The sequence below is a fragment of the Triturus cristatus genome, chromosome 2_2 (genome assembly GCF_964204655.1).
Source record: "Triturus cristatus chromosome 2_2, aTriCri1.1, whole genome shotgun sequence".
NCBI lineage: Eukaryota > Metazoa > Chordata > Amphibia > Caudata > Salamandridae > Triturus > Triturus cristatus.
Window position 1 is genome coordinate 670,748,604 of NC_140582.1, and position 12,261 is coordinate 670,760,864.

General features: G+C 40.9%; 1 protein-coding gene across 1 annotated transcript in view; it reads left to right on the top strand.

Moving 5' to 3' along the window:
• SPCS3 (signal peptidase complex subunit 3) overlaps positions 1-11,841 on the top strand; it is a 71,546-nt gene extending 59,705 nt beyond the window's left edge. Inside the window, exon 5 of the mRNA XM_085641865.1 lies at positions 11,537-11,841. Coding sequence (XP_085497991.1) covers positions 11,537-11,669 — 133 coding nt within the window. The 3' untranslated portion in view covers positions 11,670-11,841. The remainder of the gene's footprint in view (positions 1-11,536) is intronic.
• Positions 11,842-12,261: the final 420 nt, after the last annotated feature.

A 12,261-nucleotide genomic window follows, 5' to 3' on the forward strand; every position in this document is an offset into this window, starting at 1 on the left:
ATTGTGTTTTCATAAAATCAGGCAAGAGATCAGTTGTATTCTTTTATCTACAACTGATGATTAAAAACCTTCTATACTCTAACCCACTGTAAGCAAACCTAGTACTACATTCTACTAATTGTCATCTGTAGAATTTAAAATTGAATATTCCATATACCAGTTTTATCAAATCTAAATATTTCGACAGTGAGGAATTTGAGTATCAGAGAAGCTGAGAAAACTGATGAACAATTGACAGCTAAAGTGCACAGTGTAGGTTTAAACTGATTTAAAAAAATAAATAAAAATAAGCAGATCTAATACTTGAAAATAAGTTACCAAAAACCAAATCACAAAAGAACCACAAATATATACAACCATTGTAAAAATGACATGTCTGCCAGTTTAAAAGAAAAGACTTGAAGTAAATTCTGATGAAGCTCTGGCAAGTACTAACAATCGACGAAGATCTAAACAAAAACCAGGAACACATCCAGAAGTTACATTCCACAACTCAAAATTGATCAAGAACCAATCTATGCACCGTCATAATGAAACAAGAAATCAAACAACTGTCAAGATACAGATGGATGAAGGATTTAGACAGTATGACAATACTGACTCCATATGCAGCACCCAAACATGCGCAAATGTTCAAAACACACATTCATCCCACAATTTACATGCGGTTTGCAGTAAGCAGCACATACATCAGAATACCCAGGCAAGAATTTTGAAAACTATAATAATGCAGCATATGTGTTCCATTTTAAATGGAACTAGAATGTACTAAAATCTCTGATTAGGAACATTAATTTTGGACAAATTCATCTTCTACACTTTAGACCAAGAAAAAATACTGAATAGAAGGGGCAATCGAGTAGTAATAGTCGGACAAAGACAATAATAATAATAATCAGATTTATAAAACTCATGGCTACCTCAATGCGAGGTGTCCCAGCGCCGGACGCAGATTTCCACAGCATGCATACCTTTCAAATTCTTGAGCATCCTGATCTAAGATAAAAAAGTTTAAGTTGCTTCCTACAAAGATCTTCTGATTGCACCTGACGAACCGATAAGGGCATGGCGTTCCACAGCTTTGACACCAAGTAGCTGAAAGAACTCCGGCCTGAGCACACTTTCTTTACTTTTGGCACAGTCGCCAGCAACTTCCCTGCTGATCTTAGATTCCATGAGGGAACATATGGTTTTACCAGCGACTGAATTTAGACCGGCCCTTTTTTTTTTTTTTTTTTAAAGCAAAAGCTTTGTGACAGTAGCAAAGCTCTTGAATCAAGATTTCCTTTTTTTTTTTGCAAGTTAATTTTATTGAAGCTTTTGAAATAAATATACCATTAGTTGATAGAGAAGTGCAGCTCATCACATGGCATGTAAGTTAGCCCTTCCTAATAGATACCCTAATAGATGACTTGTACTAAGAATCTATATGAACGAGACCATCTTTAGGAGTCCTCCCGCCAAGAGTGCAAAAAGCATTTACACTATTCCTAAAAATATCCAGATCTTATTCTGAGATACACGGTTAGAGAATTGGACAACAGTTTACATCTTTATCAGAGGGGTGATTTTACATCTTTATCAGCGGGGTGATTGTGTCTGATGAATGATCACTTAATCACATACTTGTGCCACTAACGTCTTATGACTTACCCATGACCTACACAAAAAGACGCAGGCCCACTCCAGACCAGATATGATCAGAGAAGAAAGCTCACTTGGGTATTCGATAAGAAGAATACATGAAAGCGATGGGAACGGACTTGAGTGCTTTAAGTGGGTGTAGGTCATTGATACCAAATGCATGATTTCTGATACAGTGCCCAAATGGAGAACATGTTAACAATGGGAATAGCTTTGTCAAATCCCTCTGACCGTCAGAAAAAAATGCTGTGTAATCTAATATAGGTGAGTGACAGAAACCATGTCACAGCATGCTCACAAAAGGGTGCTTTTCACGAGTTTAATGAGTGTTGGTGGCTAACCTAAGGTGAAAACTGCATGGAGCATTAAAACAACTGTTCTTAAAGTGACAAACAATTGTTTACAAAATACACTGGTACTCTGAACTAATATTCCTTGTAAATATGTCTGATCAACAGGTGCTATACTGATCTGCAAATGTGTTTAGTTTTCAACTTCTAGCATATGGTAAAGAACCAATAGGAGATCTACTCTGCCCTGAAGAATGCCAATAACTAGATGGGCATAGAGTTAGATGCAAAAATAATTTGACAGGTTGATGTATATAGATAGGCAAGGCAAACGTAATTATCAAAGCCTATTGAGAGTGATATTTATATTTGTGACATTGGGGAATAGAAGTAAGCTCAACATTTGTCCCTGGCATTGAAATGTTACCAGATTAGACCTCATACAAGCACTATGAGAATTCAAAACCAGATACACAAAATAGACATGAGATCAAAAGAGCTCATGGCAAGTAGAGAGTGCAACACTTATTTCTGGCAAGGAGTGCCCTTTAATTAAGCATACCACCAATGTGAGATTGAACCACGGCCACTTAGTAGGGTGAGATTGCCAGAAGTAGGCATAGCCAATTTAGAAAGTAGTGAGTACGTTTTGTGAAAGATAATCGCGTGTTCCAAATCTGATAGATGCGAAACTTCAGTCTGCTTCAGCTGTGTTTCTTGTTTATGACCCTCTTCTGTTAAGAGGACCCAGGATAGGGGAGGACGCATTGTACACGGTGTAGGAACCTGCCAGTAACATTTTATGCAGCTGATCCAAAACATGTCTCCACATAAACCTGCTGGAATTTAATGTGATTTTCCTGGGTTTAAAGGTCGCCCCCCCTGGCAATTTCCCTTGATAGTCCTTCCTTACAAGTGAAACTCTTTTCCACTACCACTGAAGGCTGGCTCCTATCTTGGATATTATCTTCAATTTCAGGCAGCTATTCCTCCCTTTCAGTAATGGGGCGCCCATGGCTTGTATCTCAAAAAAGAAAGGTGCCCACATATAATGGTTAACTGAGGGAGTGGGCCATTTCCCATGACCTGTTCCCCTTGGTGTCCCTTGTTTCTGAAGTGCTAACTCTGAGAAGTCTTTGCAGGAGTCTGCAATCAACCCTCAGATGGGAGCTCCACAATGTTTCGAAGCGTGGTGCATCCTGCTATAAGCACATGTACGATGTATCGGAGTACATACTACAACTTTGCATCCAGGATGGGGAAGGGTCTCGGGCCCCTACGGTACTGTATTGTTCTAAACCTGTCTGAAAAGTTAATGTATGCATTTTCTCACAGTACCCTTTGTTCTCCGCTCTCCAGAAAGGCTTAGCACATCGGGGAATTCTGTCATGCAGGGTGCTGCGATATAGTCATTACAGGACTTGTTCCCTCACAAAGCAAACACAAGGAGATGCTGGACAGACCACTGAAACTTTTCAGACACTCACCCCCAGTCACAGATCTGGGTTGAATCCATAATTGTTCTTTAGTTTACTCCCCCCCCCCCCCCCCTCCCCCCCACACACACACACACACCAGACCCAGCTATATGCAAATCAGGCTTGACCCTGTGACTCATGAGAACAGTCCAGCCCGAACCTTCAAGCCAGGTCTTCCCTGGACCGGAAACAAACATTGTGGGACCGGTTTTGGTGTAACACTCCTCATCAGCCAGGCTGGACTGTTCCATTGAGGAATAGGGTCAAGACTGCTTTGTTTCTGGCTGGGTCTGAACTGTGGTGGCAAAGTGAGCTAAAGAATGGTGATGGATTCAACCCCGATCTGTGAATGGGGGGAGAGTGTATGAAAAGTTTCAGTGCTCCGTCCATCATCTCCTTGTGTTTGCCTTGTCCTCTAACACCCAGAACTTTCTCCAGAGGTAGGTCATCTGGCTTCTCCTTGGACAACAAGGTCTATCCAACTTGTTAGATCCATTGTCAAATGTTAGCTTCCCTAAAGCACCTGTGCACCAGATGAATTAAGCGCTCACCTGTTCTAGCATGAACAAATTAAAATCGTGTAGAGTTTTGTAAGGCATCAAGTCTTTTTCACAGTTGAGTTTGTTCTCATCTGAACAATGGTACAGTGTCTCCCCTCCTCTCCCCCCCCCCCCCCCCCCCCCCCCCCCCCCCCCCCCCCCAACAGCATTGACCACTGGCTAAATCTAACTAGGTGGCCTCATCCAGAATAAGGGTCCAGTATCAAGGAGCATGTGCTGACAAGGTTTCTAAGAGCGGTCTATGCCCTTGTGGGTCATGACTGGAAGGTCAGACAGGAACTTTGGCCCCATGGAAGTTTAGGTAAGCCTTGTACAGGGGGCCTTCCCCACAATACTACATGCAATCTACCACATGCTAGAAGGACAGCTATTTAGAGGAGTGTTAGTGTTCATTGCCACTTAGTCAAGCATTGGGCTTCATCAAGTATCTGACATGTGTATAGTGGGGTGGGGGTTAAGGAGAATACCTAAGAGGCAGATGGACCAAGCATGGATGGCAAATTGTAATCTTGATCTTGTAATCTTGGTCTTGCCAATGTGAAAGCTTGTAAAAGATGCTAGCTATTGACAGATTCTCCCGCAAGGCTGGGTCAGGGCATTGCAAGTAATCAAGGGTATGATTCCTTGAGAGGGCAAGGTATTCGAGGATATTATTCCTTGGTGAGTGTTCAAGGGTGGTATTGTGTCCACTGTTTGAGGCCAAGGCAAGAAAGTCTGTTCTAGCTAGGGACTGCTGACTGCCCCGATTGACCTATCCTTACAAGAGAAAATATTCTCCAAGCACCAAAGGTTTTGACCTTCACTTTGAAGTGACATTCGCTCTCAGGGCTGTTGTCCTTACTTTCAGTACAAAGCCACCACAGAAAACCATTAAAGCTGAGGAGTCAAGTCAGCACTGGGTCACAGCGTTCACGTGGAGGTAACTGTAAAAACCGGGGAGACTAGATGGTGTGCCACATCCAAATAGCCTGCCATCAAGTTGGGAACCTTAGTTGTGCCTGCTTTATAATAGACGTTATCTAACTAGGACTATTCCAGCATCTTGGCAAGCCCTGTCTTTCAACCCTTGCGTAAAGGAAGCATTGCTAAAAGCAATAGGTTTCACCCATGTGATTAATAATAAGTTGTTTTTTGTTGCAAGTTGTAGCTTGGTGAGCAGTTGTGCAATATGTTACTGAAACTCCGTACTATAATGTGTTTATTGAGAAAGGCAATATATTGTGCTGTTACTGGTGGTACAATAAAGCGGGGAGATTAGGTAAAGGGCGGAGGACAAAGAAAATAAAAAGTGGGGTGGATTGGACTGCAGTGGAATGGGGTGGATTAGAGTTGGGTGGATTGGATTAGAGTGAAGTGGGGTGGATTGGATTGCGTTGGGGTGGACTAGAGTGGGGTGGGTGTGGTGTTTAGTGGGGTGGACTGGTGTGGGGTGGATTGTATTGGAGCGAGGTGGATTGGATTGAGTGGGGTGAATTCAAATGGAGTAGGGTGGATTGGACTACTGTGGATTGGATTAGGGTGGATTGGAGTGAGGTGAGGTGGATTGTAATGATGCTGGGCGGATTGGTGCGGGCGGATTGTTTTGGATTGGTGCGGGGCGGATTGTTTTGGATTGGTGCGGGGCAGATTGTTTTGGATTGGTCAGAAGAAGCATGAACAGGTGGTAGTTGCCAGCCTAGACACACTCAAGTTAGTTGAAATTCTGAGGAACGAATCTGTAAGATCCGTATGGTCCGATTTCTTGTAGCTTTTTTCATCATATTCCTAAAGAGCATATTTTTATGGATGTCCCTGTTTTTTTTTTAGCCTACATTTCTTCGGAATAACCGAAGCCAGAGCTGCAAACTTTATAACTGGAGAGAGTCCTTACATCGACTCCACAGCCTGTAAATCTGGGAAAATCACTGAATCTCTCCCTGCCTAAAAACATACTTTGACCTGCTGTAATGTAATCTGGCACTCATGTAGAGTGCTCTAATGCCTTTAGGCCAAGTTCACAAAATAAATAAAAATTGTTTAAAGGTCATCCACCCGCGATTTGTCACCTCATAGGGAAATCACTTTTTTCAGTCCTGAAGCAACATTAATACGGCCCGTGGTGCAGAATGTACACACAATGTCCGATCATGCCCAATCTGTCTAGTAGGGAAGCAGCACCTGAATATAATTGTGTTTTGTGTGCATCCTGATGTATGCTTCAATAAGGAGGAAGGAGCAGAGCACAAAATAGCATGCCATGTACAAGACTGAAACCAGTGCTAAGGGTAAATGTCAGAGCAGCCGAGAACCAACAAATGGGAGAGCCGGTAAAGGTCTCTAGGTGGAACACCTGAGCCTAAAACAAGAGGAGAAAATGCACCTTCAGCAGGCACCGGTCAAAATACAGAAGACGGCACCAAAAGTGAATGTGGCCCCTAAACATCTATAAAGTTGCCATTGAAACTCGTATAACAGATTTTCAGGCTTCCCAAAATTCCCTTGCCTTAATGCATTCAATGAGTACATTTGTAGAAACGTTTTAAAGTAGGGAAGAGGGACTTCATTTGATAGGCTGTCTACAGAAGAAAGCGCATTAGTGGAAACATCAAAGGCGCAGACCCCACAGAACTGCATCCTTCTGTGAACACTCTACACTTACGTCCTAAGCCACGACTATCTTATTCTCCATACTTAAGAGAGAGGAATAGCTTTTCAAGTGATATTGCAATATCTCCCAGGAGAACATTATCACCTCAAAGAAGTGGGTTTGAAATCTAAGGAAGTAGTGTGTTGGAGCCTAGAAATGACGCACCATTCCGAGAAACTATTGGTATGGGAGCCCAAGGTTTATTAAACTTTGAAATGTCCGCCATTAATGCAGCAAACTCTACATTGGATTTTGAAAGCATTGGTTTTGAATAACACTACATTAAAAAGTCACACAGGTCATCTTAATGTAATAACCTACAAACTAAAACAAATCAATGCTTGTATGCCCTCACTTGTTAGGCATGTTGATTCATGCACAAAGGAGGGAGGCAGAAGTGAAGTAGGACTGTTGACTGCTCTAGAGAATACATCAGTCCATCACGTTGTATCTAGATAGCCTATGGTAACTAAAAAGAGAGGCGATCCAATATTTTATAGAAGACCATTCACCTATAGTAGAAGATTTATAAAGAAGCGGAAAAAGAGTAGGGAAAGACCAGGCAGAAAAGATCTAAACACAAGAGAGAAAGTTCAAGAAAGAGTTCATTAACAGCGAAGATAATGAGCAATAAAAACATTTTAAATTGGCATACTCAACCAGCCTACTACCCCTACATCCAAAGTGTACATCGAAATCGGAAACCTTCACAAAAGGCCTAGCTAGAGCAGAGGATATCGAATAGGTGACACCAGTACAAATTGATCCTATTGCTTAGATTAGAGGAGAGTAAAGCTTTTACAACTGGGAACTCTAGTTGGATTTTTTTTTTAGATGTAATAAGAAATGGTAAAATATGCTACAAGGTACAACTATTAAATTGATCTCGAGCTCTGCACGTGATTTATTATGTGATGATTACAGGTGTTTACAAGAATTTGCAATAACAAAAACTCTTAATAGCTTCTAGTGATTCTCACCAATTCTACGATTGCACTCCATAGTTTACAGTGTTTTCTGCATGGGGGTTTCATGGTAAAATTGGGACATTGATGCCCCTCGTACGTTGCTCTGAGCTATGCAGTAATCACCAGCATCCAGTTTCAGAGTTGCAGTGAGAACGGCTTAGAATGAACTCCAATAAAACTGGACATTGATTCTAAATGCCAACGACCACTCGCCGAGATTTATTGCCCGTTCGAAGATCAGATGCATGGCATAAACATAGGAAAAGCAGCAAACTCTGAAACCATGGGTAGGTAAAAATGGTATTTTATGCAAAACTTTCCTTTCCTTACATATTACAACACTATCTTTTCCCCATGTATTGCCTACTTATTATGAGAGAATAAGCAATACATGGTCAAAGGATATTGTTGTTATTGTGTAGTTGTCTTTCTCGTTGTGTACTCTGACACTGAGTTTTCTAGGGCAATGTTATGCAACACCGGTTTGCTGTTCCATCAGTGTAAAATACATACTCCTGGATAGATGTATGTAAAACAAATAATACTATCTACATAATGTTGCTATAGTTCTAATGCTGTTCAGGTAGCTCTTACAATCTATGTGCTTGTTTTTCGATCCTGTGTTAATTATCCTTCCTGCCAAATGTCTGCATTTCCAGAGGTGTAAAAGGAGTTTACTTATGTCGGTTCATCACTTTTCCCAAAGTATAGCCCATTTAACTCCTGCATTAATTGATGGTCAGTGGTTATTGAGTTACACCTTGGGAGCACATGCTTTTTTTTTCTCTGTATACCCGAGATCCAAACTGCTGACAAATGGGCCGTTCTGTAAGTGGTGATTGATTGCTTATTATTATTCATGATCACCGATCGCTGTAGCCCTTTAAACTGGTGTCAAACTAAGCGAGGAAGGAGTGGCATTTGTTTGTAAGCTTGCAGAATTTTGAAGATGAAGTATTTGTAGAAACAAGAGTCCATTTATTAGTCAAGAGCTCAGTCATTTTGTTTCATTCATTTTAAAATAATCTCCCTTCTGTTATCCCACACCATCTTACCCAAGCGCTTTACCAGGACTGAGCTAGTTAGCAGTTCAAGGCGTTAGCTTAAAGAAACTACTGAAATACTGCTTGCATTAACCTAATTTCTACAGCATGCTAATCGTTGGCAAATTTAGTACTTTCTACCTCAATTACAATGATAGTCGTTCCTTTATGCCATTGCCTTGGGTTTGCAGCTGTAAAATGGCTTTAAAATTATGTATTTCAAGTAAAAGAAATTAATAGGACGTCATTTTTCCCCTCGTGGAATTTTTAGGGGCCCATCCTCTCTAATCACCATAAAATACCAAATCCACAGAGGAAGAGGCACTTTACTGATTGTCAGGCTGCTGCCCTTATTCGTTTGGTGAAGCTTCCGGCTCTGTACTATTTATTCAGCAGCAGTGCCTGCTAGAGCTTCTACTCCTCTTCCCCCCCCCCCCCCCATGCAATCAAGGCTGTTCCTCCCTGCCAGGAGATATTTATAGAACGCTAAGAAAACATGGTTAAAAATGCGCAAGAACAACTAATCAAACAAGATGTCCAGCGCCGCTTGGGAACGCATATTGGGATGAATTTTAATCGTGCATTCCAAAGGAGTGCCAGCCATCTTGTATGCTGATCTACTTGAATCTTAAAAGAGCAGAGAATTTAGAGTAAGGGCTAGAGAGGATGACATTAAAGCTGGGGAACAGAGTTCGAGTCTTGGCAGGAAGCTCTAAATTCTGAGATTCCGGGCAAGTTGCTTTCACTTAATCTCTCCGTGCCACTTAATCTCTCATGTCTGTAATGTGTCCGTCTGTAAGTAAAATTGCCCCAAATAACAAGCGCTATGCAGGGAAACCTAAATAATAGACTGGTGCTTGTGTATTCCGCTATGTAAAATTGCACACGAAAAAAGCGGATTAAACTGTTACCTGGGTCATGGGAAACTGATATGAGAAGCATACACAGGAACATCAGGAAACCGTATGCTACAGCCAAAGAAACGGAGGAAAAGTAAGTGGCAAGCACTAGAACCATTGAAAAGCAAAGGTGGGATGTAAGCCCCTTTTTAATATTTATATTGATTACAATAGATTTCACAAGCACAGCGTAATAGCTGTGCAGGCGAAACCTAAAAAGTAGCCATGAAGACCTGGGCAATTAAAGTCTATTGCTCTGATAGTCATTATGCCATGCTCTCATTGGAAAAACCTGCAGAGTTGGGTGATTAATCAGCTTCTCCCCAGATACCAAACTGGGTTCATGGAAGAAGGCAGTACAATGAAGACTATCTTAGTGCTGGAGATAATAAGCGAACATGATCCTAAAATCTTTTTTGTTGTTGTGGATTTTAGAATTGGTATTTATTACATGTACAAGGGCCTGCTATGGACAAAACTTGAGAATAGGTGTATTCCTCTCACTTTGCTGAGGGCAACACTGCAGTTCAACAACAACTCCTGGTTGTGCATCACATAAGGAGACAACAGTTATACCAGTAAAACAAATCTTTACAAATGGAGAACTTGAGCAGGGCTCTCAGCTTGCATCCTTGCTTTCTAAATTTAATATTGCTGATATGGGAGAGGCTCTTCAAAACGATAGATCATACTCCCAATGTTACGGCATGACAACGATTCAGTCTTGCTGGACAAGATGGGCGTATGGTTACTGCACCTTTTACTTGGTTTGGAGCCATACTGTATGCAAAATCGATTACCATGAACCACAAGTCATGTTTGACTACTAACAGAACTGGTCACCTGGGTTTTTTGATTTTTTTTTTTTCTTTTTCTTTTTAATGGATCCAGGGCCACCTCATACAAGTACAAATGAGGAGGTTAACTAACAAGGAGCACAAAGCAGCCCAGCTGACGTTTGCTGTGGCGTAGTTGGCAAAAAGTTAAGTCTCTCGTAACCCATATTTGAAGCTATCTATTTTTAAATATGAAAATGAGTCTAATAGTTACACCTAGCACAGTGCAACCTATTCAGACGTCTATTAGTCCTTCCTCCATTAGTGCCCAGATGGAATTTGAAATGTCAGATCAGTTCCTACTCTTTGTTTTGACCACAAGGTCTTCCTCGTAGAAAAAAAAAAGAATTTGTGGTTGAAACATGTGAGTCCTATATTGTTTCAGTACTGAAACACTACTAGGAGAAACAGGTTTCCAGAGTCCTGCTGCCTTTCCTGTAGTAAGGATCTCTGTGAAAATAATTGTGCTGGCTTATCCAACTAACCGCACCTTCATAAGGCATTGTGCACCACAGAACTGGAGACATCATAAATAAGTATTACTGGCAGAAGGACTATTGACATCATGCAACATATAGTCTTCAGTTTCGCGCACCGGTCAGTCGATCCATAAATGAAGACAAATATACTGATTTTTGTAATATCCATAAGCAGAATTAACTGATTTAGATCATTCCTTGTTTATAAATCCGACTCCAGCTCTACCCACTTTGTCCTTCTCACACCAATATAGCCCCAGATAAAAACCCGAATTATAAGTGACTAGTCTTGATATGTTTAATATTGCTAACATTTGAGAACACCTAAAACATCATTCAGTTAGGCCTTTGTATGAGAAAGTGATCGTAGTGATATTTATTGTTGCAGCTACCATTGACATTCTGGTGGATTACCTGCATTTCTAGTTGCCATTAGTCTTCTCTTCAGCTGCCGTTGTAGTCTGCACTGTCACTTTTCATGACGTTGCACAGCTCTTGAAAGAACTTGTAAGAATGTGCCCAGACACGATTTTGGAAAGCCTATATGTAAAATTTACCAGACTTTGAAGCCTGCTTCTTTTTTGTTAGTACTATGACCATGATTCGCTTTATGGCTTATTCATCTGTTTTTATTACTTCTGGATTGAGGTACAGAACCGCTGTGTTCAAAATCTTTTTTTAATTTCTTATCTATTTCTGTCTTGTATTCACAGAGGGAATCCGAATATTACACTGACGCTTTCTTGGAACGTTGTACCGAATGCCGGCATCCTACCCCTTGTCACTGGATCAGGACATATGTCTGTTCCCTTCCCAGAGGCCTATGAAACGACAAAAACCTACTAAGTTCTTCTCATGTACTTGACTCGAAATATTTTTATACGTGCATATAAGTTGATCGTTGTATTTAACAACTCTCCGAACAGTACGTTACAAACTCACTCTTTGCTTCATTCAAAAGCTGTTGACTTGTATAATTCCTTTTTAAAATAAAAACAGAAATAAAAAGGAATAAATATTTGTTGGTCCTGAAATCAATCTTTTAAATTAAAAGAAACCTTTTTAAATATCTAGAAGTGTTTTATTAATTTTCCTAAGGTAACTGGAATGTCCAGCGCAGAGTGCTTTTTCTGAGATGAGTTTCTGGTGGATCACCTGCCTGACAATATGAGAGTTACAGACGAAGACATTTGATGTTGCAAGCAAGAGTGTCTCTCTTTAGAACTGAGTAAATACGTGGGTTGGTCTGAGCATGATGGGGATCAGGCAGTGGACATGCAAAATGTTGACTGGTCTGCTATAGTGCGTTTTATGGGATAAGTAGGTCTAGGTCTGATCACTTGACTGACAATCATGAGCTACAGGAAAAAAAATGCAGGGCTAAATGCACTGAGCATCAACTACAACCTGTGTCGATCGTTGGATTAGTGACAGAGGT